The sequence below is a fragment of the Teleopsis dalmanni genome, chromosome 2 (assembly GCF_002237135.1).
Source record: "Teleopsis dalmanni isolate 2A chromosome 2, ASM223713v2, whole genome shotgun sequence".
Lineage (NCBI taxonomy): Eukaryota > Metazoa > Arthropoda > Insecta > Diptera > Diopsidae > Teleopsis > Teleopsis dalmanni.
The window spans coordinates 221,872,193-221,899,126 of record NC_051847.1 but is presented as its reverse complement, the minus strand read 5'-3'; the positions used below and the strand labels follow the sequence as shown (position 1 = coordinate 221,899,126).

At 31.5% G+C, this 26,934-nt stretch overlaps 5 protein-coding genes across 6 annotated transcripts; 2 read left to right on the top strand and 3 right to left on the bottom strand.

Moving 5' to 3' along the window:
* Positions 1–1,606: 1,606 nt before the first annotated feature.
* LOC119679544 (60S ribosomal protein L4) lies at positions 1,607–3,538 on the bottom strand. The gene is made up of 4 exons (XM_038091959.1): positions 3,428–3,538; positions 3,062–3,242; positions 2,633–3,003; positions 1,607–2,370 (listed from the first exon to the last, which is right to left on the bottom strand). The coding sequence occupies exons 1-4, from the start codon at positions 3,428–3,430 to the stop codon at positions 1,702–1,704; spliced, it is 1,224 nt and encodes a 407-aa protein (XP_037947887.1). The 5' UTR covers positions 3,431–3,538; the 3' UTR covers positions 1,607–1,701.
* Positions 3,539–5,018: 1,480 nt separating this feature from the next.
* On the bottom strand, positions 5,019–8,777 carry LOC119678918 (colorectal mutant cancer protein). Of its 2 annotated transcripts, none has more exons than XM_038091008.1 (9): positions 8,340–8,777; positions 7,646–7,916; positions 7,386–7,579; positions 7,099–7,324; positions 6,910–7,046; positions 6,546–6,850; positions 6,333–6,470; positions 5,418–6,005; positions 5,019–5,365 (listed from the first exon to the last, which is right to left on the bottom strand). In XM_038091008.1, exons 1-9 carry the CDS (start codon positions 8,607–8,609, stop codon positions 5,284–5,286), a joined length of 2,211 nt encoding a protein of 736 aa, XP_037946936.1. In that variant the 5' UTR covers positions 8,610–8,777; the 3' UTR covers positions 5,019–5,283. The 2 variants fall into 2 exon arrangements, with proteins under 2 accessions (XP_037946936.1, XP_037946937.1); XM_038091009.1 differs by lacking the exon at positions 8,340–8,777 and adding an exon at positions 7,984–8,216.
* Positions 8,778–10,151: 1,374 nt separating this feature from the next.
* On the top strand, positions 10,152–15,318 carry LOC119686244 (protein polybromo-1). Its single transcript, XM_038100768.1, has 3 exons — positions 10,152–11,209; positions 11,281–14,301; positions 14,367–15,318. The coding sequence occupies exons 1-3, from the start codon at positions 10,267–10,269 to the stop codon at positions 15,263–15,265; spliced, it is 4,863 nt and encodes a 1,620-aa protein (XP_037956696.1). The 5' UTR covers positions 10,152–10,266; the 3' UTR covers positions 15,266–15,318.
* Positions 15,319–15,823: 505 nt separating this feature from the next.
* On the top strand, positions 15,824–20,018 carry LOC119686245. Its single transcript, XM_038100769.1, has 3 exons — positions 15,824–16,049; positions 16,144–16,324; positions 19,343–20,018. The coding sequence occupies exons 1-3, from the start codon at positions 15,905–15,907 to the stop codon at positions 19,941–19,943; spliced, it is 927 nt and encodes a 308-aa protein (XP_037956697.1). The 5' UTR covers positions 15,824–15,904; the 3' UTR covers positions 19,944–20,018.
* A 91-nt stretch (positions 20,019–20,109) lies between these two features.
* On the bottom strand, positions 20,110–23,830 carry LOC119683616 (ETV5-related protein Ets96B). The gene is made up of 3 exons (XM_038097401.1): positions 23,711–23,830; positions 20,624–21,164; positions 20,110–20,565 (listed from the first exon to the last, which is right to left on the bottom strand). The coding sequence occupies exons 1-3, from the start codon at positions 23,769–23,771 to the stop codon at positions 20,112–20,114; spliced, it is 1,056 nt and encodes a 351-aa protein (XP_037953329.1). The 5' UTR covers positions 23,772–23,830; the 3' UTR covers positions 20,110–20,111.
* Between the last annotated feature and the right edge of the window lie 3,104 nt (positions 23,831–26,934).

Genomic DNA, 26,934 nt, shown 5'->3' with positions numbered 1-26,934 from the left:
TATTGTAAATCAAATTTACAATTAAATAAATTTGATGCTTTATAGTTTCAATGGCACTACAAACACAATGATGCACAAAAATAAACGAAAAACACAAGTCGTAGAACTGCGACGACCTCACTCCCATGCGGCAAAAGATGGAATGTTGGACGACTATTGCAAATTCTCTTTTTTAATTAAATTTCATTTCAATTACAGAACACAGCAGAACACACATACTAGATCGTAACATGTAGTAGTCATATAATGAACATAAATATATTAGGTAGTGAACATTTATTCTTGAAAATGAGAGAAAGAGAACTACGCTAATGGAACTGATAACAATGCCATATGCGCTTATCATATGCACGACTTAACTCTGCTGTTCAATTTTGTAAATTGATCTTCACCCGCATATAGTGTAGAGAACTATATCAAATGCAAGATTTGATTAAAAAAACAACTGTCGGGTAAAGTCCTAAGCCTTTTGACAGAGGCTGATCGACTTTTAGTCATCTAAAAAGAGGAGTGATTTCTGAACGTAGATGTCACCGGGAACTTTTTTGCTACACTCTTTAACCGATGTTACTAAGAACTGACATAAACATTTATAGCTTCATAAATATCATGCCTTGTGCCACTATTCTCCAGGTGCAGTTAGTACTCTCTCAACTTAACACTCGACCAGGCATTTAGCCTAAATCAATTACTAAATTTATTAATATCCGATCCCATCATTATTTTAGTTATTTTACTAAGTATTATTATTTGCTGGCTTAAATGAATTTTGCTGACTAGATATTAAACCAGATTATTATATATATATCTTGCACTTTCTTTGAGAAAGGAGATTTATTGGCTTATTATCACAATATGTAGCATGAACCTTTTCTCTATTTATTGCTGTAAGCAAATGCGATTTTATTTGATTCAATTCATATACTTTTGCTATTGCTCTTTTCCCTAACTACTTACAGAAAGATGCTTGTCATACTTAGCAACAATTTATCGTTTATTTCCAATAGTCCAGAAAACTGCCTGTATCGTGTGAAAGCGAAACCAACGCATATTAAAATATAAGATGCATTACCACTGATGACTTCTTTAATTCTATATCGGCAAAATTATAAGTGCACGTTTAAATTAGCCAATTCTATTTGTTTTGATTTCAATAAAAGTAAGAGAGAAAATATAAATATTATCAGACCAGATGTTTGGGTTAACGTAACTTGGTAATGCGATAAGTCTCAAAATTGTAATTATACATAAAAATTCAGAATTCGGACTTTCCCACACTTTTTACTGATAAAAAATTAAGAGCTACATACCTCACATTATTCCTAAATTTCACACAAAAAAAACCTCATAAGAATATGTTGTTATAGAGGAGTATTCATAAGGAGTGAATACTTGTGAATTGTCTTGGAGAGTCTTTTAATCCTGTTAGCGATGATACCCTTTTCAGCTCACAATATAATTCAAGAATTTTGCAGTAAATCTATATTCAAAACGAAGGCAAACGATAGACAATCCGACCAAATAGTTACAATCATGAATATCCATTTCCTATTTTTAAATATATCAGTACACAATCAATTAAAAATAAATATAATTCTACGTTGTATTTTAGTTATTTTATAGTGTATTATGAATAAAATTCATACATGTTATATGTATAAAAAAGAAGAAAGCAATAACTTTAATTAAGTAAAGATCAGTTTACTTTTTTGCTGGTGCAGCCTTCTTAGTAGCTGCTGCCTTCTTTTTGCGTTCAACTAATGCCTTTTGAATCAATTTAGTGCGATTGGCTGCTGCTTTGGTGGCAACGCTAGCGAAATGTGATTTTGCCAATTCAACGTTCCTTTTTTTAGCATTGTTAACAATTTTAGTAATTGTTCGCTTTTCTGCAGCCAGAGCAGCACGACGTCTTAGGACCTCAGCATAAGGATTCAATTTAATAAGCTGACGTACGTTAGATAATGGATTAAGACGACGTACACGACGGAAAACTGTCTTACGTGGATCACGTAAAACTTTTCTGATTTCTTCAGATTTAAGCAAACGAGTCAAATCAGTATTTGCCATCTTCGGTTGTGGTAAGTTGTAACCCTTTTTCAGAGTCGATGGTTTCTTCCATGAACCGAAAAGTTCGTTCAAGCGAGCAAAAGCAGATTCAGTCCAGATAACAAAACGACCAACATGACCACCAGGTGCCAATTTCAATAAATTCATTTTATCCACGTTCATGGTTTCAATACCAGGGATATTGCGGAAGGCACGACGAAGACCTTCATCCTTGTAATATACAACCAAAGGTCCACGACGAGCAATACGACGACGATCACGCATTGTACCACGGCCTGCACGGAAACGTTGAGACTTGTAAACCTAAGATTATGAAAAAAAATATGTTAAAAATGTTTTACAGATTAATACTCGTATAAATGCTATCATTTAATTAAGTTGTCTCTTTTTTATTGCCCCGTATATAAAACATTAAAGGTTCAATTACGGAACGCCTAAAAAAAGAAATTTATCTAGCAATAATTTATCTAAACGATAAACTACATTAATCAAGCAAATTTACACTTGAAACTGGTTTAAATTATTGCAATACTTTACTATTTTTTTTAGAAAAGTTAGCACTTACTTTTTGAATATCAGCCCAGATTCTCAAACGTCTGAGGAATTCAACAGCTTGTTTGGTTTTTTGCAGTTTTTGTACATTATCTGATACAACCAATGGAAATTCAGATACACCATCAATGATGTGACCTTTAGATTGTACAAGAGCTGGAACACCAGAAGCAGCTATAGCAGATACCAAAGCATAACGACGTTGGTTAACGTTGATTTTACGGTGCCAACGACGGAAAGTTTTAGTAGGTGCAAACATACGACCACCACGACACATATTACCAAAAGCACCCTGACCGGAACGGTGAGTACCACCACCACGCACACGAGGAATACGGGCAACAGCACGACCAGTACCCCAAGATTCAGCAGAAGTTTGATGACCTAATATACAGTAAGCACTATTAGGAATTAAACAATTAAATAAATTTTTCAAATATACCTGCTTGCTCGCTAACGGCATATGCCTGGCGCTTATTACGACGCATCAATTGGTGAATTTCATTTACAACATCTGGGCGAATTGGAGCCTTGAATACAGATGGAAGGCAAATGTTTTTTTCTTTCACTTGCTCATTTTTTTCCGTGTAAACGGATACCAAAGGTCTAGCGTTGGCTAAACTCTACAATAAAAAACCAATTAATTTCTTGTACACTCATAATTTACTGTCAAATCACAAACACGTGTATACTGAACAAAACAATATTATTCCACTGATTTTAAGCTATTTTTAAGCCACATTCGAAAGTTAACGTGACGATAAATTACGCACGATATTTTTAACAATAAATTTAAACACTTTCTTACCATTTTAAGTGCTTATATACACCAAAATTCCTAAATTATATTTCTGCAACAGCAGTAAACGTCCACCATAAAATAGTAGCGGACCGAAAAAGACAGCATTTCGACGGAAGTACAATATGGCGTATTTTTACTTGAGTTATTTATCGGAAGGGGGCGCCTGCAAAATCATTTGACAGCTGCCTTGTTACAGTGATGGAGAGAAATAGATTAAACAGATTATACACGCTATAAACATTTTTTTAAGATTCAAATATTATAAGCCTTGCATATAATTTTATTTGTATTTTGAAATAATTATTTAAAATTTATAATTAATTATCATAATGTGTCATAAGTACGTACCTACACACACTTTTATATAAATTGTATTTCTACATATATTAAATATTCTCCTTCACCGTTTCATATATTATTTTATTATATATATTTATTATGAATAAAATAGAAAAAATTATAAAATAATAAAAAATAAAATTATAAAAAAAATAAAATAAGAAAAAATTTGGAGAGTATTACAAAAAAAAAAAAACGCAGTAAAAACAAAACTCTAATATGTGTCTTCAACCTATTGAAACTTAATCTAAGGTATCGAAATTACGTAAAGTAAATATTTAAGTGTTGAAATATCCAATCTAGTTGTCCTGGTTGTTTAAACCTGCGGACAACTAGGAATTTAGTGATTAATGCATGAGTTTGGATGGAGCGTTTAGTAAGGATAGAAGAAGAAAACGAAGGGTGGAATTGAATAATGGAAAGATAAGAATTTTGGTGGGTGGTAGAAAACTAGCCTGGATTGAGATGAGTGTACCTGATCACTTCGATGGGATGGAGACGTACATTCATAGGTCTTAAATTTGTGTGTTTTACCATGAAAACAATTAAGTTACGTCACTAAATATAGAGTTGCAATTATGGCATAGACTAGCTAGTCCATTCTATTATCCCACCAAAGAAAATAATATTCTGACAATGTAATAGAAAAGTGGAAGTTAATAGACATTAAATTTAAGAGTATAAAATTGTTTATGCCGAACAACAAGGACAATAGTGAAGGGAGAACATCACACTGGTGAGATAATTATAAGTATTGGAGCAAGGTTATCGTATACCCTCCTGCAACGATATCCCCAAAGGCAGCAGAGGTTGCAGATCGAATTAGAAGGAATAGTGCAAGAAAAATCGTTATATATAAAATATGTAGAATTAGCCTCAAAGAAAATAGAGGTTGCAGATCAAATTAGAAGGAATAGTGCTAGAGAGATGAAAATGGAAAGATTATCGCGCAAGAAAAATCGTTCTACATAAATGATGTAGAGCTTTAAAAAATGTATTGGGTTAATTAGTATAGTAAATCAATCTTATTTTTGCCTAAAATGATGTTATTATACGTTCGGCTCAGGTATGTTTAAAGTAGATAGATAATTTTGCTAAACAAGTTGCTTTAATTGAATTAAATAATTAGTTTGATATTTATTGTATAATCATTTTTATTTAGTGCACAATTTGTACATTAATAATATAGTTTTAACAAGCGTTGCATAATTACATAATTTAAATTCATATATAATTTGATATAAAGTTTAACTGTTTATTGATAAAGAAAAGACAACCCGCGCACTTGATAAATTCGCAAGAATAACTAGACGGAAAAGTCTCTCTTGCAAATCAAATGGCACATTTGTGATTTTAGTGATTTTATGCACCGCATTATTTTGAGATTTATAAATAAAAAAATGTGTTGGCTGAAGCTACGCATACACCAATAAATAAATTATGTTACACGATATTCGTTTTTGTTTTGTAATCTTATTTGCAGATTATCTTTGTTAGACTACATCTCGATCTCAGACTTATTGCTAATTAAATTCCGTAATTCTTCGCTCTAATTTACGTGTACGGTCTTTTCGTATACTTTCTTCAAGTAATTGTGTTAAATTTCTGCAAGATATTACATATTAATATCCATAGCTAAAATTATTTAAAAACGTACAAGTTAGATTTTACAAGTTCTTTTTTGTTGTTGTGCAATTCCTTAAATTTTTCATCAAAGGCTTTTTGCGATGCGATTAAAACTTGAATGCGATTTTTGAGTTCGGATTCTCTACCCAAAGCTTCGACCAATTGTTGCTCCACAAGTGCAGAATGTTCATTTTCTGAATATGAAACTCGATTTGCGTTATTTTGTTCCTTAAAAGAATCGGTGGCTAATTTTAATTGGAGCTGCATATGTTCTAAAGCATTTTGTAAAATTTCAATTTTACGAATGGCAACTTGTCGCTCTTTAATCGCTTCCTCAACTTTGACCTTCAAACCAATATTTTCCTCCCGGATATTTAAGACTTCTTGTGTTAATAAAGCCATTTCTAAATCAATGTGTCCCAGTTTATCTTGTTTTTTCAAACATTCATCACTGTCGACTGCCACTCGAAATTTTTCAAAATCACTGAATGGAGATTCTAAATTTACGATTGTATTTTGTACGGTTGAACGTCGGCCCTTTAATTTTGAAACATGGTATCGTAAGCGGTTGTCGTCTTCTTGCGTCCATGATGTACAAATCTTATCAGGTATGCTAAAACTAAAAATCAAATTGTTATAAATGATCCATAAATATGTAAAATAATTATTAAAAATATTTATGAATTCATTATATTTTTAAATTTATTAAAACATAAAGCTTTTAGTTAATATTGGTGTTTACTTTCCGAAATGATTTGCCAATTTTTTTTAGCAAATAAAAGCTACTCAACAGACATAAATATTCATGATGACAAAGTATGCCTGTGCTCGAGCAACTGTCTCGAGCACAGCAAAACCCTCGAAAATGTTCAAGTACTATTAGGTTGGTAATAGTTTATATATATATATAAATATTAACTATTTGTATATTTATTACGATACATACGTATTTTGCCATGGACCTAAACTATTTTCACATAAATCCTTCTCGCTTTCCAGTCGGTCTAATAGATGTCGAGCTACTAGCTCTACAGCTTTTCGACTATCTTCAGCACCTGCAGAATTGTCCATTATCAAGCCCAGTCTAGAATGAGACAATATCCAAAAAAAATGAATACAACAAACAAAAAACGAAAAAGAAGCAATGCAGCAATCTTACCTGCTTTCTAACAAAGCTAACATTACATCATAAGCTTCTATTGCACGATCACTGCAGTTAAGAGCAGTCTGTAATGCAATTGCATTTGATTCATATTTACCACAAAGTAAATATAAATGCTCACAATGTTCCTTACATTCCTCCAAGGTAAGTGTGAGTACAGTATTCCGGATTTTGAGATGCTCAATTTTACGCTGAAGTTGTTGTAGTTCATTTTCGAATTCAGATGATTCCATAAAACTCTTCAACACACTGCTTTGCTTTAAATCGGAAACCAAGTGCTCAACAAAGTCAATATTATTTAACTAATTATAAAAACATTAACAAATATTTATAATTTTATTTTGAATTCTCTAATAATTACTTCGCTTTTTGCTGAGTCAGTAATTGCAAAGTTTTCGCATTTGGTAGCACATCTGAGTTTTACACGTTCAGCCATTTTAGGAACTGGTAGAGCCTTTTTAGTACTGAGTTCGCAATGCGTAAAGGTTGCTACAAATTCTGTTACCAATGTAAGCATATAATTTATTATTTACATCTACAAATAATTTACCTGATTCATTGTTAACAACACAGTTTTGCACAAATTCTTCGCCTTTTAAGTTTTGATAATATCGATCCATGGAACAACTACTTTGATTTGCTTCAACGTCTTCACCATAAACTTCAATACTTTGATCCTCTTCTATAACTTCTTGGGTCACACTTGCAGTATTAGCAATTTCTGATTGTAACAATGCAATCTGTGCTCTTAAATGTAGCACCTCCTCCTGTAAGGCCTGTTAAAGAAGTTTTTGCTATTAACGTACTACAGTCATACACAAGTTGAGGCAGTATTACCTCAAGTTGCCCTTTGTTGACAGTATCATTCAGTTTTACTTCCTCGTGAAATTCGCTACCGGCATTTTCTCCACTAAAACGAAGATCGTGATTTGATATTGCTCCGCCATCAACGGGATCCGTTTGACATTCTGCATCAGGATTTGTCAAATTAAGTTCAGAATTATAAATCGACCCTTCTTGATAACTTATTTCTAATGCAAAATATATTTAATATATGTAAATTAAAATATCTTTGAAATTTATTATGTGCAAAGTACCACTGCCTTCAGGTTCCTGCTCTTCTAAAATAGTACTATCTTGTTTAGCTCGCAACTTTTTACTTAGTTCAGCAATCACGCAGTGCATTTCAGTAATTCTACATTCATGTGCCGTGCTCACAACTTCTAACCGTCTCAAGCACAAGTCTCTTTCATTTTTGCATTCCTCAAATTGACGTTGCACATCAGATCTCTGCTGTTCTGCTTGCTGAAGACGTTGTGAAAGTTCTACAACTTGCTTCTCAAGGTGGGTTTGCGTTAAATTCTCTACCTATAATAAAAAATAGTTTTGTTCAAAACCAAATCAAAAATTTTGTAAATCAATTTATAAATTGCACTTTAATAGGTTTTATTGGATGTGGTTGAGCTATCAATGTATATTCCCAGCTGTTTCGAAAATCATTCCCATGCAAGTATGGATCTCTTGGTTGCGATTCAGAACAACATAAACAGCTTAGGCTGCGTGGAATTAAACTTTCTGATATCATGTCATTACTTCTCGATAAATTTCATTTCAATTTAAAAGAATTACGTCTTAGTCAAAGCGCGATATTATGCTTTTGCATTACAAAATGCAAAAGGGCAAATAGGATGCACGTCATTAATGCGTAACATTTTTTTTATTTTTTCAGTACTTGCGCACAATGCAACTGCAGCCTAAATAAAAACAAGAATCGTCTTCGCGCTTACCTACCTTATTTACAATATCTAATGTAGAACACGAACTAATATTATTATCACTTTCATTGGTATCTCGCTGATCTGGTGATTCGATGACATCTCCTATCAGTTTAGCATGTCCACAACGTGGAGATACACTACCAAATAGATAATATTCGTCATGTTGGCTATTCTCTTGCGTATTTTTAGTTCTATGTGGGCCCAAGCAGGAACGATGGTTTTTTTCAGAAGCAACCATCATCCGCTGCTGAGTACGAGCAATATGCACATCATTATTGGACATATTATGTTTTGATCTACTATTTTTGTTTTTACAATCTTTCCTCTTTCTTCATCATTTGTTTTCATGTCTGACACTTGAAGTGAGCACGCCCTCTTTTTACATTTTAAAAGTGTTTTTAGCTTTTACACTGAGTTAAAAAACTTTTAATTTATGTTATTTAAATTTATATCAGAATAATAATTTTTAATATATAAATAAATGAACATTGAAAAATATATTCTGGTCTGCGATCTCCCAAACCAAAAATTTTATTTATTTCTCTAATAGTTGTGCTACCATATGAAGTATACTATAATGAGTTGCCATATTTTAATTCAAGTATAATTTTAAATGCAAAATGCTGTCCATAAGAATACTGCCTTTATCACTGTGAACCAATTTGACAATCGATATACATATATTAAGCTTTTTCTTTTGCAAGCATGTCGGTAAAGAACAAATAAAATAAGTAATACTTTCGATAGCATTTTTGGTCTATTGTGCACAGTATGATATATAAATATTGTAAACAAAAATTTAAAAAAAATTTCTTATTTTTTGTGTTATATATTTAAATTTATTTATTTATGAAATTCTAATATGATTTTAACATTCACAATAGACTAATTTGTGAATTTGGCCGCACTGAAAGATATACAATTTTTTGCAAGTAAAACCAATGTCTAAAGATTTCAAAAGCATTTTTAGGCTTCATAAATTTTCTTTCGTGATTTGAAAGAATTTTTTTTGAACTCTGAAAGAAATTTTTCAGGTACCATTATCTGGAAATGATCGTTCGTTCACAAGCGTTTGCTTTGGTGTGGATGCATCTTAACATATCCCTTAAAATTAGAATCATATAATAGAAACTTTTGCTGGAGATAATTAATAAGCTTTGTATAAAATTTATGCTTTACAGAAGAACTATCAATAAAAACTGTCAATAAAAAGAAACTACTTATTAAGCGTTTTTGGTCGCTAGTAAGTGTGGCAAAAAACAGAAAGTTACTGGCCTAACTTTTAATTTTATATTATGTATTTTTAAGCAAATTGTAATTTGGTTGTATTAAGTGCACGTATGCAAGATTTGCTGTTTGCCAAAATATAATATTTGACAGATTGCAACGGTGATGCCAATGCGAATATGGACCAGCATGCGTTCTTTGCCACACTTGCGAACAACCGAAAACGTCTATTATTATTTGTCTTTTATTTATTTTATTGAATAAATATATTAACTTGTAACATATTGAGATAGATAACAGTATTGATATAGCTATATGCGATATTGTTCAGATAAGAAGTTTACCCTCATACATATGTTCTGTAAATAAAACACTATTAATACATGTTACGACTTTGTCATATTAGAATTATATTCGGAATTTGAGAGATGTGTATAATCAACAAAATAAAACAAGTAACTGAAAACATTAAATTAATTTTATGTACTATTTTATTAGAGCAAACAGAAAAATGGAATACGCTGGGAGCAACAGAAATCTTCGTCATCAAACAATATATTCATCGGTTCATCGTGAATGGGCTGCTTAATATTGGCCTACTTCATTTTGTCATTAGTTGAATCGCACAAATTGGACGCGGCGATTTTTATCATTATTAGTTTTGTGAACAGCATTTTCGCACTTTTAATTTAAGTATTTATTATAATTTCATCATGCTAAGCCGAAAAAGAAGAGGTAGTTCATTATCTTCAAGCAAACAAGATGACGACTCTATGCAAATGGATGACTCTACACCAGAACAGTCTCCTGTTTTAGTTACTTCAACGAGGAAAAAACGCCGAATTATATCTGATCCTACTGAGTTGTGTCAGCAGTTGTATGATTCAATTAGAAATATCAAAAAAGAAGATGGTGCAACGTTGTGTGACACTTTTATACGAGCTCCGAAACGAAGACAAGAACCATCTTATTATGATGTTGTAGCTAATCCAATAGATTTATTGAAAATACAACAAAAGTTAAAAACAGATTCATATGATGATATTGATGATTTGATGAACGATTTTGAATTGTTGGTAAATAATGCTAAAGCATTTTATAAGTCTGATAGTAATGAATACAAAGATGCTGTGGCACTATGGCAATATGTACAAACAAATAGAATGCGAATTATTGATTCAGCAGGCGGAATTGACGAAGAACCCAAACCAAAACGTCGGTATACCAGACGTTTAACGGATGGCGATGATACGAATCGTAGTATTGAAGAAGAGTTTAATCCATATGAAGAACTTTTTGCTGCAGTTATGACAGCTACTGATCCTAGTATGAATGATAGGCCACTCCATCGTATGTTTCAATTATTGCCTTCAAAGAAAGTGTATCCTGATTATTATGATGTCATTGAACATCCAATTGATTTGCGTCTCATAGCAACAAAAATCCAAATGAACGCATATTCTACTCTAATTGAAATGGAAAAAGATCTACTACAAATGACAAAGAATGCGTGCCAGTTTAACGAACCGGGTTCTCAAATATACAAGGATGCGAAAACTTTAAAACGCATGTTCACTCAAAAACGAATTGAAATCGATAGTGGTAAATTTAAACCAAGTCGACGTGTTAGAACCCTATCAAGTTCTGCAATTGCTGGTAAATATTTGTACATAGAATACTTTCAAATATTTAAATATATATATATACATATATTCTTTTCATAATAGCTCTGAAAGAGGAAATAGATAGTTCAGATGATGAAGAAACAAGTAAAAAAGGTGAGGGACCTATGTGGGCATTGTTTGATCATCTCTATAATGCGGCAGGAACATCAGATCATTCTGGCATTACTGGACCTCCTCTTGGTACTTCACTTTGGAAACTCCCAGTGCGCAGATTTCATCCAGAATACTTTGAACTTATCAAGCGACCAATATCGATGAGTCAAATTCATACAAAATTAAAAAAGGGAGACTATGCTAATATAAGTGATCTCACTGGAGATTTGTATCAGATGTTGGACAACGCTAAAAAAGCATTTCCTGCAACCCATAGGACACATAAAGATGCGGTAAAAATGTTAAAAATAATGAATGCTAAGCTAGTAGAAGAATCGCTTGATCAAGATTTAAGTGAACCAGAAGATGTAGAAGCTGATGAGTCATTACCTATTTTACCACGTAAAAAAGGACGTCCACGTATAAACTCTAGTTCAAGCACACCAAATACTCCAAGCTGTTCAAATACAAAAGCTACTCGAATACCGATTAACGCAACCATTAAAAAGAAGATTCTTAGCATTCAAAAATACCTTGTTGATTTTACTGTTGCCAATAGAAGACTAATTGACTTATTTATGGAGAAACCTCAAAGGAAAGTTTATCCTGATTATTATGACATTATACAAAATCCCATAGATATGAATATAATAGAGCATAACATACGTTCAGATAAGTATTCTACAGTCGAAGATGTAGTTGCAGACTATCGCCTTATGTTTTCTAACTGCCGTCAATACAATGAAGAGGGTTCTACTATATATGAAGATGCGAACAATCTTGAAAAAGCGTTAAATGAAAAATTGAAAGAGTTTCCTGGTTTAACTGATATTAAAAAACCAGTGTTGAAAGGTCCAAAGTCTAGTCGGAAAAAAGTTGGCATAACTGATAAACTGTGGCAGTTTTATGAGACAATTAGAGACTTTCAAGAACTTAAGGGTAAACGACAACTCTCCCTTATATTTACAAAATTGCCATCAAAAACTGAATATCCTGACTATTATGATATAATAAGAGAGCCAATCGATATGGATCGCATAGGTCAAAAGCTAAAACATAGTATATATGAAACAGTAGACGAATTAGCAGCTGACTTTTTACTTATGTTAGAAAATGCTTGCAAATACAATGAACCCGATTCACAAATATATAAAGATGCATTGGTTTTGCAACAACTTACCCTACAAACGAAGCAAACTTTACGTAATGAACGGGAAGCTGTACCTGATGTTTCACTTGCTGTACAAGAAATATTTTTGACATTATTTACTTCACTCTATAATCATCAAGATGAAGAGGGTCGTTGTTATTCCGATTCATTAGCAGAACTACCTGAATACGATGAAGTTGTGGACGAAAACGGACATACGACAAAAGTGCGTGGCATATCTTTGGATCTTATAAAACGTAGATTGGATAAAAGTGTTTATAAAAGATTTGATATTTTTCAAGAAGATATTTTTACTTGTCTTGAACGTGCGCGGAAATTGTCTCGCACCGATTCGGATGTCTTTCAAGATTCGTGCGAACTGCAAACTTTTTTCATTAAAAAACGAGATGAAATATGTAAAGATACTTTAAGTTCTCCAGCGATGCTTTACACATTAGAGAAGTTACTGTCGGAGGTCGAAGCAGTTCGTCAACAGAAAATGATACAGGAAGAACAAGACCAAGAGGATAAAGAAGAAGTGGAAGCAGCTGCCATGCAAGGTGGTGAAAGTGTGACTATAAATCAAAATGTGTTTTCACCTGGAGATTTTGTATACTTTCAACAACCAGAAAATAAAATTCCAAGTGTTGCTTGTATTGAACGTCTTTGGACTACTAATGATGGAGTCAAGATGATGCAAGGTGCTGTATTTCTTCGTCCGCATGAAACTTTTCATGTGGCTTCAAGAAAATTTTTGGAAAGGGAAGTATTTAGAAGTAGCGTTTCTCAAACAGTTTCTATGGACAAGGTTTTGGGAAAATGCTACGTCATGCATATTAAAGACTATATAAAATTAAAGCCTGAAGGTTTCGCAGAAAAAGATGTGTTTGTATGTGAATCTCGTTATAACGTTACACAACGACTTTTTAGAAAGTTTAAAACGTGGCACTTTGTTCGCGATAATGATCCTATTAAATTTGTAACTCGAGAAGAACCTTTGGAACTAAAACGTGTGATGTCGGTATTTAAAGAACGTATTGAGAAACATAAAGGTGAATTAGAGGAACTTAAATTACAAGAAGCATTAATAGAAAAAGAAAAACCAAATGTTCCGTGTGATCCACCAACAAATGCTGAAGCTAATGCTGTTTATTATCAGCAGTATAACACAATTTGCAGTGGAGTAGTTAAAACTGGAGATTTTGTCTACGTAGCAACTCAAACCGGTAAACAGTCTATCGCCCAAGTTCATCAAATATGGGAAAACTCAAATAAGTCTTATTTCCGAGGTCCATGGCTATTGGCGCCAAGTGAAGTATCACCATCACTGAGTAAGCAATTCTTCAGACAAGAATTGCTTTTGTCAACTGTGGAGGAAGTTAGTCCAATAATAGCCATTGTTGGACGATGCGCTGTTCTTGAATATTCTGAATTTGTAACATGTCGCCCTACAGAATTTCCTGAAAGCGACGTTTATATATGTGAATCAGTATATGACGAAATGAAAAAATCTCTGCGAAAGAATACAGGAGGTTTGCGTAAATTTCAGCACAGTTCAGATGTTACGGAAGATGAAATATTTTATTTCAAATCACCCATAAAACCTTTAAAGGAACCAAAATCAAATGATATGAATGAGAGTTTAGGAATATTAGATGACTCATTGGATGGTAATCCACCCTCCTTGAATTCAGATATAGTAGCTGTCGCTTCTCCAGCGCCGTCAGTTTCTTCTACTCCGATATCGTCAAAAATTAAAACAAAAATAGCTAAGAAAAGTCTTACAGGTTACATACTATATTCAAGTGAAGTGCGAAAAGGTATATTAGATTTTTTAAAAAATTAACTATGTATGTCTTTGTCATACAATTTTTTTCTTTTGTAGGTATAAGTCAAAGTAACCCTGAAGCATCCTTCGGTGATATATCGCGTATGGTAGGAAATGAATGGAAAAACTTGCCAGCTAGTGTGAAACAAAACTGGGAAGATAAGGCTTCTAAATTAAATGCAGAGTTTGCAGCAGCTCGTTTACTTGAAGTTGAGGAAGGGTTAAATTGTATTAGTCCAAACCCAACTGATGTGTTAGGCGGACTTACATATGAATGTCTTTGGGATAAATGCGATGTTCAATTCGAGGACTTAGTCGATTGTATGGAGCATTGCATACAAGATGGAAATGGGCATGTACAGCGTACTTCATCGCAAGTAGCAGATTCAGAATATGTTTGCATGTGGCGTAATTGTATACGCATAAAAAAAAATATGCAAGCTTTTCCATCGATGTCCAGGTTAATAAAACATGTACGAGAAGTGCATCTTAGTAAATGTGGAAAAAATATACCGACAAATGAACGTAGTAAGAACTATGTGGTAAGAAAGCATAAACCAGGTGCATCACATTCTATGCAGCAATCCAGTGCCACATCGCCAAGAGGTGCTGCTAATGTAGAAGGTATGCAGCCACCATATCAAGCAATAACACATGTTCCACCACCAGAACCAATGTTCATTACTGTGCCACCTAAACCGCAAAGGGTCTTACATTCAGAAGCATATATTAAGTATATTGAAGGTTTACAAGGTCATAATAATTTAAATACACAAATGACATCAAAAAAAGCGGTAACACCAATAAAGCCAGCTAATATCAGTAAAGTTAATTTACCAACACACTGGCTTGGTCAGTACGCTACAGAAAATGGAGATGACGTTGTGCAAGCTTTGTGTCATTTACGTAATTTTATGCTGGATGATGTATTGCAGATACAAAGAAATTGCTATTAAAACAATAACTGATATTATTAAATTGATAAAATTAACATAAATTATGTTTAACAGTTTGAAAAACAGTTTTTCTAATAAATATACCTTCTTTTATTAAATTTAAATTTTGTTTATTAAATTTTAGAATATGTTTTTTTTTCAATTTTAAATGTAATTATAATACACATGAGAATCTCTAATAATTCTATGACGGAAGAAGAATACTTATCAATATTAATAAAAAAAATTGGTGTTCCTTTTGTTTATTATTCAATTTGTTTTGATTCTTCATTTTTGCATTATCAAAACAAAAGAAGATTACAATTTATATATTCTCATTGATTCTTCTTTGCATTCCATTTCAAACAAGTTTTTGTGAATATTTGAAATGCTTAATGACATCATGTTTATATTGTGATTCTTATCTAATATAATATATAAAACAAAATGCGGTTGAAGACGGCATGTACCGGCAACGCGAAGGTATTAAAAGCTCTTGGTTACTTTTCGTTTGTCAAACAAAAAGCTCAATAGGAAAGCTTTTTTCGCTGCTGTTTGTTTGGTATAATTTCTGAACATTCGCTGAGGTGCGTACACAGTTTTTGAATCAGTTTGTATTTGATAGTAATTTGTAGTGGTCACAAGAAAATCATAAAGAAAATGTCTGATGCTAGTGAGTCTAAATTTGGTTTCAAGGACAAGGAAAAGGCAGAGGAGACGCTACAATTATTAGAGAGCCATGATATGCAGTATAGGAAATTGACTGTACGAGGATTACTTGGAAGAGCAAAACGAGTGCTTACAAGTAAGAACAGAATAAAATTTTAATATTATATAAATTTTATATAAATACATATGTTTTCATTTGTTGTTGTCTTACCTAAAATTACTTTATGTAGTGACCAAAGCAGAAGAAAAAGTTAAAAATATAAATGAAGCAATTGCAGTATTTGAAAAGTGGTTGGAGGAATATGGAGGAGGTGCTGCTAATAAAAACGCCAAAACGGATAAGGAAGATAAAGTAGAGACAGTACCTGGGCTTGGTTTTAAAGATAAGGAAGCAGCAGAAACAACATTACGGTAAGGATTAAGTAGTCTATAAGACAAGTTTCTGTTTATGGTATACATTTTACACGTACTAGTGAAAGACTGAAGAGACCAAAACCGGTTTTTCTTTCTTGTGAGGAGAGATTCACTGCAAAGGCGTTTTATTAATAGTCAGTTACGTTATAAATAAATATTGTTAATAAATATTAACATTCAATTAATATTTCTATTAGGAGTTAAAAGTTGATACATAGGTTTTCCATTGATAATAAACTCTCTAAAAAAATAATATATGTGATGTTTACAACGAGTATAGACTGTTTTTTATACTCGTATATAATCCAATAAATGCATAAAGAACATTTATCAGTTATTAGATTTATCAGTAAAATTTTTGTTTCAGAACTTCAAAACATAATTCTTGTAGTGATAAAATACTATTATACATACTGCGTGGTACTAAAAAAACAGTCTTTAATGCTCACAGTTATATGTATAGTTCAAGTGTATTTATTATATATAGCAAATTAGTCAAAATGCCTTTTTTTTTTAAATATGTTTTCTATATTAATTATCTGCTGTTTTTGCTGTTGTTATGACCCAGTTCTGAGGGTTTTGAGATTTTTATCTGAAGCATATGGCAAGGTTAATTTAATCTATTGAATTATAGAATAAATGCTCGGTTCATTTGTATAATTTTATTGAAATTGTAGCGAGAATAGCGGGTTACGGAAAACTGTTTTCTTCTTAATTATTCTAAAAACTATCTGTTTTTGTTTTAGTTCTTCATAAAGTGCAAAATCTTATTTAACCAATTTAATTTAAAAACATTTTTTTTTCAAATTTATTACCTATTAACATTCTTTGTAGCTGATAATAATTTATACCAACACTTTTTTCGTTTTCGTATAGTTAATAAAATTTACGAATACGAAAGCGAAACATTTTGAAAATTTGCATACCAATTAGATCTCCCCTTGCGCATACTGCCAAGAGCTTATGAGTGTATCTATAAGTTATCGGCTATACATTTGTTTCTTTCAATATTTTCGATTATATTAAAAATGTTAGCTGTGGCTTGTTGGTTGCATGGTGCATATCAATGCTGAGATATTATGTATGTCGTGATATATATTTTTTATCAAAAGTAAATCTTTTTTTATATAAAACTATTATGAATTTTGTTAGTTAAACATTTATTTGGTTTGCCGAAGGTCACAACGTTGGGATGATGTCATGTCATACATTTAGCCCATGCGCTCACAGTCCATGAATATTCTTTACCTCTTCGCAATTAAGTATTTACGCTAATGACATGTTTAGGTTTTTATTGATATGTGTACTGTGTGTGCGCGCACATCAGAACAGTACAAAATATATTAATAATTGTAATAAATAACAAATAAATAATAAGTAAAGATAAAGTAGCTCTGAGCTCATACGATATCACAGCTTCCACTACGACAAATAGCAAATACATATGTACGTATGTATATACATTTGTATAAGTGAATATTCCATATATTCAATAAATTATTTTATTTGAAATGAGTAATTTATTTAAAATTATTGTACATAAACTTTAATATTGCTTTTAGCTTAACAATAACTTTAATATGTATAGTATATTATATGATGAGGTATCATATATCGGTTTAATAATTAAACATGATATTTCATTTTTTAATTTGATAAAAAATTTTATTATTCTAATTCAAGTATTAATTTTATTATTTACATAAGCTTAAAATTTTGAAATTATATTTGAAAAAATGAAAAAACTTTTATGGAAAAAATATAATATATATTAAATATAGTTTTTGGCACCCCTTTAGTTCCATTATCTTTTACATTTTATACATAAAATTAAACTCTTAACCACCTGCCAAGACCTCTTGCACGATCATCTTCCCACACAATATAGTACCTTTTAATTTATATATATTTTATATATGTATAAATATATCTATCCGTTTTCATATCAAAATATAAATTTATCAAGGGAGAACTGCTGAAAGTAACTCTAATTTATATCACACAGACCTTGTGTTTTAAAGTTGTAGCTAGAATAGAGATCGATTCTAATTCTCCAAACGTCGTGATTTGACCACAGATTTTGATTCATTTGAATATTCTATGCAACTTTCTCCACAATCTTATATACCGATATGGTTTGAGTCTTTTTATATTAAGTACTGGCTATAGTTAAAGGGGTTTTCTTTGTAATGATATGAAACCTAAACAATGTTGTCATCGACAGATTTTTCAATGTACTACTAAATGATGTTGGGAATTGTTCTTGATACATTTCATGTAATTTTTGGAACACGTATTAAAAAGGCAGCAAGATTCTATTTAATTTCAATTGACTATTTGAATAATTCACTAAAAACCTTGTTGTTTTTTATTCTTTATGGAATTTCTACTTATTAGTTATGAAAATACAAGCTCAAATAAAACAGTAAATTAAAATGATTTTTTAACCTACATATTTTTATATAACAATAAAATATTATTTATTTATTAAATAATATTAGAAATTATTTATTGCTTAAGTATAGTTTTAGCATTGAACATATTTATACCAGGGGTTTCCGGTTTTTAGTACTGTTAGCATTTTGGGCGCTGACTACGTGCTTAAATAAGCTGAAGAAGTTGTTAACATAGGAAAATACTATTGGATCAAATTTACAAAGTAATATAAATTCATATTTACTCCGTTAAATATTTTTGGTGGCCATTTTGAGGACCTATAATAGAAAATACGTTAGTAAAGGTGTTGAGTGACATATACTTCAGTACACACAATATTAGTATTTTTCTTCTAACTATAATAGAAAATATGTAGTTATTTTTTAAATTGTTATTAAATTATTAAATTGTTATTATTATTTTGACGACCATTTTGATAAAAAATTTAAATTCTTGATATAAACTATTGTTTTTAATTAAGAGGTTTTTTTTTATTTGTTATTTAATTAAATTAATACAAAATGTAGTAAATTATTTATTATTAAATTATTAAAATAATTAAATTATTTTATTTTGCAGTATTCTTGAAGATCGTGACCCAGAATATCAAAAACTCGCTGTTAAAGGTTTAATTGGAAGTTCAAAACGCGTCCTTTCAGGTACAAAAAATGAAGATAAAATCAAATCAATACAGGAAGGTGTAAAGATATTGGAAGATTTTCTTGAGAAGTTTGAAACAGAAAATATGATGAAGAATAATAAAGCATATCTAGCTTACACACTTATCGAAGACCTTCCAGCTCCAAAAGCAGAGTTAGCTGCAGAATTCATTGAAGCATACGGTGGTTCAAAGGCCAAAGGGAACTATAAACATCTTAGAACAATGTACCCTAAAGATGATTCCATATCATGGGATATTATACGTAACAAAAACATATCAAAAATTATGGAAAGACTTAAGGCTGAAGAAGCTAAACTATTTGATAGTAATGGTGCGCCAAGTGATATTCATTTAGAATTGATTCATTGGGCATATAGTCCTCAGCCAGATAAATTAAAATCATTTATACAGAAAAATAGCAAAAAAGTTGCTGAAAAGCGGAAGAGTGATCACAAAACAAGCTCGAGTTCAGAAGATAGTGATGATGAAACTCCTAAAAAAAAGAAAAGAAGCGATTAAAAATGTTCCAATGTACTTTACATAAAATTTGATAGTTCAAGTAACATATTTTATTGTATTGCAAACAATAAACACTTAATTTTATATAAGTTATTTTTTATACTTGTTTTTTTTTTACAAATTTACTTAATATTTTACATATTAATATACAATATTTAAGCACTTTAATTAAAACTTATGCAAGGGACTACTATAAAACAAAGTATCTGGTGGTGTTTTACTACTACTGGTTAAATGCCCAATCAAACTTCTTTCTCTACCAGTTTCATGATCTAAAATTGTACCACTATTAACCGTACTTCTGTTTAAACTATCATTTTTTGAGACCGAAAGAGATGAAGTTGTACCAGCGAGCACGTGACTGTGATCAGCTTTTGCAGGCGATAAATGTCCGTAAGCCATATTAAAAAGTGCATCTGGATCGCAAACAAATCGGTAAACGTACCGCTCACCATTTACTTTCTGCATAATACCCTTCTCATAATAATAGCGTAGACTACGTGAAAGCTTATCATAGTTCATAGCTGGTCGGTTTTTTTGTATTCCCCAACGTCTTGCAACTTCTTCGGGTTCAATTAATTTGAACTCCATACCCCTACCAGTCCAGGCTATACAACTTGAGCTATGAAATGATGGTTTTTAAGATGATGGTGTTATACAAAACTAATTAAGAGACATACCTTGTAGCGGGTTCATCCAAAAGCGCTACTAAAAATTGCCACAGCTGTAGTGAGCCACGTCTCTGAGTAACAGTTTGACTAGTAGATATAGCGTTACTAGTATAAAGATTCTCAAATTTCATATCGGCTTCAGTCGAAGTAACTGTTGTTGAGTCTACAGCGCTTGGGCGCAGTAAGGAGTAAGTAGACGATATTGTTGTATTATATGGACTGTCGTATTTAATATCAGCTTCACCTGTTGTGGATGTGGGTGGTCGTAACATATTGTAAGCGCTATTACTTTGAGCATTGTAGTGTTGATAAACACTGGGTGAATTTGTTGAAATGACACTTGAATGATTGAATTTAAAAGCAGAATTCGCCGCTTGTGTGGGGCTCGTCAAATGTTGGTGCTGTGGATGCAGATTACCACTATGGATTTGCGCTTGATGATTACCCAAATGTGTTGTGGAGTCAGGATGTTCAATTTTTGTATTTTGAAAAGAATGACCAATCTGAAGTGAACTGGAAGAGTTTCCTGAGTTGTTACAAAACACAGCATCTGAAATATATGATTAAAGTTATATGAAGTGAAATATTTTAAATTTTAATTTTAGTATTTCATTTTGCGAACATATGGTATACAAAATGGAATATAGAAAACACACATGAACAGGTTGAATCTAAAAGACGACGAACATCTCAAAAGTTGAGGGAACATATGTTTTACTCTTAATTAGGTTATACTTGAAACTTAAAGAAACAAAAGTTGACTGATATCATCGATGAAACATATAGTTCAAGAGAGGTGAGGTATTTAGCTCAAAAATTGTAAAAAATTTTTACGTTTTTTTATTGAATAATAAATAATCCATACAATACTAACAAAAATCAAGTGGACGTAACATACCCGTAGAAATATTAGATATGAGAGTTATGTTGAGTAGGTACAATTGGTAAAACCTTTCCTCAAAAATTTTTTTTCATTATTTCTTTGGCTAAGTTCTTGTCAAATCACTACCCGTATATGTTCTGACCCAACTATAGCGAAGGAAACACTGTAAACTATAAAAGAGGAAGTATTGAATTGATGCAGAAAAAAAGAAGCAGCACAGGCAGCAATAGCTTTAAATCATTTCACAATTAATGTAATAGCCATTAATATTAATATATAAAATTGTCTGCCAATTTTATATACATATATTTCAGATGAACACTTTACAATTAGTATATATTTTGCTACATATATTGAAGTTGTTACAGGTCATATTTTAAGAAACCGTTAATAGTAAAGTCTCATGAAAGGCTTAAAAATGTGGTACAAACACAGAAACTTCCAGAACTATTCATTGCGTGCAAATAAGAGAAATGCATCTTACGAGTATAAATTATCTTTAAATTTAGATATATCGTTGTCATGTTCTTTAATACAAGGGATTTATGCTTTGCGATTATAAATCTCATAACATCAGCTAATACCATATGTCATACATATCTTAATATATATTAACTTGAAGCTTCAAACATAACATTGTTGTATAAAACATTAATGTGTCGATTTTCAGCATATGGCTGGGAAGCATGGACTCTTAAAGTACAACACTCTTAGTAGTTCGCGACTGTGAGTTATCTAACTAACAACAATGTACTTAAGGGAATTCTTAAAAAAAAAACAAAATGATTCCTAGACTGAAGAAGTGCACGATATCGAACAAGCTCAAGAACCATGAACACTAGAAATTACGAAATCAAGACCAATGACCTTATATTTTGGAGACACACTGTGAAAGAAATTCTGATCCACACCAGAATATGAAATTATGATATAAATAAAAAGAACGACCAATCACTGATACTGTGATACATAATTACCTTCTAATACAAAAAAAAAATATGAGTAAAAATGATTGGTAAAGGCATTTATACAAAAGTTAGACTATTGATTCATTCATGTGAATGTTTGCTTAGTAATTCCTAATTTTATCTTCTTACCGTTTTGCTTAATAGTTTTAAATCACTACAGCGCATTTTTAGCGTATAATAACCCAAATTATTTAAACGGCTCATTCAATTTTCCCATGATATCAAGAGGCTAACATTTAACGTTACATAACCCATCTTCATCTCTATTACGTACGTAACCAACGAACCGTTAAATGTTCAATATGGCACAATTTATTGTTTTAAGGATACACATGACTACAAACTTGACTACCAGCCAGATTGGCCTTTAATAGAGAACAACAAACAAATGTTAATGTATGGAGAACTCAATGAAAATCGCACTGCTCTTCTTCGAGGCTATTAAATATTCAATGGATGCCTTGCATAATCCATGAGAAAGTGTCGACAAGTAAAAACATCATCAGTAAAGCATTAAGCCTCTTGGAATGGGTTCGAGCATTAAAGCAGCAAAAGCAGCAAAAGGCGCAACAGACACTGCTCAACTCAAAGAGGGTTGCCAACAACAAGAAGTGCAGTAAAAATTGGGTGCAAATATCATAGATATCATAGGGGCGCGGCTAAACAAATTTCACTTAAAAAAAGAGCAGACGAACTGCTAAAAACTACACAAAAACAACAATAAGAAAAAAATAATGAAGTGGAATGTGGGGTGAGAGAGCCCTGTATATTCATTTCGAAGGGAAATGATTTTTAGTAAACAAATTCATGAAAGCTGATTTTTCTGCTTTATATTTTTAAATTGAATTGAATTTTATGCGGTTACATTATCAGCTTGTTTCGCTCGATATTGTTAAAGTGTATCGGCATGAGCATATCAATGAGGAGTCATGATACAAAAAGAAAAAAATGAATAATAATTTCCAACAATATTACTGACAATTGGATTAGTTATACCTGCTGTAGGCTTCTTTACTTCGCTGTTAGAATTTTTATTATATATTCAAAACCATATTTAATATGCAAAATAAGTAAAAAGAATAATGTAAACAAATTGAATTATTTGTGCGCGGTATCTGCAGTAAACCAATAAACCAATAAATCATAACCACGACGTATCTTTGATTTTTCAATTTTATGCTTAATTTAAATAAATGAAACCGCTTGACGTTAAGTACATGTTTTCAGATACAAAGTTAACCTTACCTTCGTCGTTTTTCTTTAATATCCCCGCTGGTGGCGATGATGGAAATCTTGAGTGAAGCATTTAACAAAATAATAAAAAAACACAGTTGGAATTATTAAAAACTTTTATGGATCCAAAATAAAGACGCTTCTTCCAAAGCACAAAATAATTTCTTTTAAAAAAAAAAAACAAAAAAATTATATATGTTTAGAATAGGGGATATTTTAAACTTATTAATTCGTCATGATTTACTAATAAAAAATTGTATCAAATAAAAATTGTAAATGTAATAATATATGTAGACAAGTATACACTCGTTTACTGAATTCTTATCATTGAATTTATACCAAAATCTATAAATTTCATAGTTCAAAGTGTATTAACCACCATTTATTTACCTGTAACAGTAAGGATGTGTCACAGCAGGAATGTCGAAAAAAGATGACGTTCTTTCATGGCGAACTCCTTTCACATTTACTGAAAATATCAAAGCAAAATAATAATAAGTTTTCTTCAGTATAGAAAAATAAAGAAAATATTTATTTTAAGAAATTTTTTTAACATTTAACTTTTGTTAGATAATAATATTCAATATTAACACTCAACGGGGTATCTTGTTTGTTGCTGCCATTAATATGGTTTTTTTTATAATCACAATAATATACTTATAACATATTTCATATATTTGTCCATATATGGGAATGTCAATTGCATAATGAATACAAAATACTACTATTGAATTCATATTAAAAATAAGAAAAACTTAACATTGGTTTTGAAGAGCTTCAATATTGTTCAAATCAGATACTAATCAATTCTTTACTATATGCGACCTACCTTATTTTTAGATGTAAAAATCAACATACATATATATACATATTAAAAATTATAATCCCTTTTCGGTAATCGTTTTATGTGGTAGTTACACGACATAGTACACTAATTCCATCCATTTGTTGCATCTACAACTGAAAACCTAATACAATATTTAGTTAATCACTAGAAAAATATAATGCAGTCGATCTGGGGAGAACAGAAAACTCAAAAACAGCTGAAATTGTGGCTGGTTAACTAACGTAGAATAGACGAACTTATGTGAGATCACGACCTCCATATGAGGATTTAGCGAAATACCTATGATGACTTACTATTAAGAGAATACAATTATTCAGTTGAAGTGATTATAACTGGATTAACATGTTTGCAATGACATGTACTTTTGATATTTTACTTTTAATTTGAAAAAGAAGATAGATGAATGAACATCACTAAATTAAAAAACAGCTGGTGACAATAACATAGCCACTAATTTTAAAAATTGAACACTCATACGTATAATTATATGTATTAGATTTAGATTAGATTTTAAAAAACGGATTGGAAACATGTCACCACGTCACTGCATTCTTTGGAGATTATTGTGACACACCCACTTTAGTTTCATAGACAAGTAGCAGTTAAGAACGCCATTATGTCCTTTGCAGAGATGTTGCCTAATTCCGTTATAAGTTGATAGGCAGTGGATAAGTACCGAAGTCTGAGTCTGGCGAGACTATCACAGTGACACAGAATATGTCATTGTGCAGTTTCCTCTTCTTCGCAATAAAGCCTGCAGCTCTCGTCTCTAGTAATACCTAGGTTCGTAATAATACCATTGATGTAATCATGTTGGGGCAATGTATAGGAATTCAAGCAGATATCGCCTAAAACTAAAGTAAATAGCTATAGTCTAAAGCAAGCTTAATATCGTGTAAATGGGAGAAAAAACGAATGATTTGAAAAAATTGTGTTGTGAGTAATTAATGAATGAATCAATTAAAAAGCAGTAATTGAAAACTGTAAAAAAAGCATTATGTACTTAATGTTACTTGCAGGTAATGACTTTAGGTAATGAATTTAAATACAGAACAATACTTCATCTTTTCTAATAAATTTTAATACCAACATATACGTATATTCTAAAAATGAACAACATTTACTAAAGTAATCAAACCATTCAATAAAAATGTTACTCTATATTTGTATTGTAGGGTGATATTTTAAATTAATTACGAAGTAAACTCCTTCGGCCCTTCACACATGCGAGCAGTCAATGTTCAACTTAATGCCAGGGTAGTAGGTATTTAATATAAATAAATAAGAATAGTTCCTATATGAAAAATTTTATGTATTGTATTAAGGCTTTGTTTATTTAAAATTTTAATATGTTTTAATTTGTTTTCATATTTTGGAAAAGTTAAACACTGAGCCAAACACTGAAGTATAAACAAAGCCTCAAGCAACTCCAAGTGTTTTAAAAATTCATAACAAAATTAAAATTCAAGCAAACAACATAAAGGACCATTTAAAGTGAACGGGGATGGTACATGTGCAAACACTAGCATTGAGCGGTACTTGGAGCAGAGATTTACAGAATCATTGTTGTTGAAAACACCTAACGGATAAGCATTGAAATAAAGTAACTCACCATTGTATGCTGGTCCAGCATACATTACAAGCTCTTCCGTCGTCAATTGTTGCGGGTGGTGATGATGGGCGTGGGCGTGTGCATGTGCATGAGCGTGCGTATACCAATGTTCCCTCGTTATATCTAATAATGTATATAAATATATAAACCTTTAAAATGATAATATAAAAATAATTTAATATACATTTTTGTTTTTATGATTTTTATTGAAATTAATTTTCATTATAGGATGCTAAAAAAATTTGTTTAACTGACCACTTGTTTGAAGCGTCGTTGGCGGCACCAATGGTGTGCTAGATGTTGCCGCCGGAGCTGATAGTATTTCCAGACAACACGGTGACTTTTGCGTAACTCCGGAAAGATTTGATACATGTGTTACATCCATGACCGTATTATTGACCTCAGTTTGAAGATTTTCACTACACTTTTTTGAATCATCCGGTGATGTACTACTACTGCAGGCAATTTTCGTAGTAATCGATGTGGTTGGAAGCGTTGACGAGGAAGTGCACGGCACAATATCACCATTATTTATTGCGGAATAAGAACTTTCAGTACTTTCTAAGTGATGAGTTGTATGCACTAAATTTTGATGAATATTATCCATATTAAAATCCGTTCTAAAGTCTGTCTAAAATTTAAATATGATTATATCATTTTTAGATTCATTATAAAATTATTCAATTTAAGAATTTTATGCACTTTTACATATGTCTTAAGAAGAAAATTTTATTTATTTCTCAACAGGAAATTGTGACAAATTGCTTTCACCGGGAA

Excerpts from the sequence above, each read along its gene's own strand:
- LOC119679544 (XM_038091959.1), bottom strand. Across the intron at positions 3,004-3,061 it reads TGCCGTTAGCGAGCAAGCAG|GTCATCAAACTTCTGCTGAA; the intron begins GTATATTTGAAA and ends ACTGTATATTAG. Across the intron at positions 2,371-2,632 it reads TCTGGGCTGATATTCAAAAA|GTTTACAAGTCTCAACGTTT; the intron begins GTAAGTGCTAAC and ends TCATAATCTTAG.
- LOC119678918 (XM_038091008.1), bottom strand. The coding sequence starts at position 8,609 with ATGTCCAATAATGATGTGCATATTGCTCGTACTCAGCAGCGGATGATG. Across the intron at positions 6,851-6,909 it reads CTGACTCAGCAAAAAGCGAA|TTAAATAATATTGACTTTGT; the intron begins GTAATTATTAGA and ends TTTTATAATTAG. Across the intron at positions 6,471-6,545 it reads TTAGCTTTGTTAGAAAGCAG|ACTGGGCTTGATAATGGACA; the intron begins GTAAGATTGCTG and ends GTCTCATTCTAG.
- LOC119683616 (XM_038097401.1), bottom strand. The coding sequence starts at position 23,771 with ATGCTTCACTCAAGATTTCCATCATCGCCACCAGCGGGGATATTAAAG. Across the intron at positions 21,165-23,710 it reads ATTAAAGAAAAACGACGAAG|ATGCTGTGTTTTGTAACAAC; the intron begins GTAAGGTTAACT and ends CATATATTTCAG. Across the intron at positions 20,566-20,623 it reads TTGGATGAACCCGCTACAAG|CTCAAGTTGTATAGCCTGGA; the intron begins GTATGTCTCTTA and ends ATCATTTCATAG.
- LOC119686245 (XM_038100769.1), top strand. The coding sequence starts at position 15,905 with ATGTCTGATGCTAGTGAGTCTAAATTTGGTTTCAAGGACAAGGAAAAG. Across the intron at positions 16,050-16,143 it reads AGCAAAACGAGTGCTTACAA|TGACCAAAGCAGAAGAAAAA; the intron begins GTAAGAACAGAA and ends TACTTTATGTAG. Across the intron at positions 16,325-19,342 it reads GCAGCAGAAACAACATTACG|TATTCTTGAAGATCGTGACC; the intron begins GTAAGGATTAAG and ends TTTATTTTGCAG.
- LOC119686244 (XM_038100768.1), top strand. The coding sequence starts at position 10,267 with ATGCTAAGCCGAAAAAGAAGAGGTAGTTCATTATCTTCAAGCAAACAA. Across the intron at positions 11,210-11,280 it reads ATCAAGTTCTGCAATTGCTG|CTCTGAAAGAGGAAATAGAT; the intron begins GTAAATATTTGT and ends TTTTCATAATAG. Across the intron at positions 14,302-14,366 it reads TTCAAGTGAAGTGCGAAAAG|GTATAAGTCAAAGTAACCCT; the intron begins GTATATTAGATT and ends TTTCTTTTGTAG.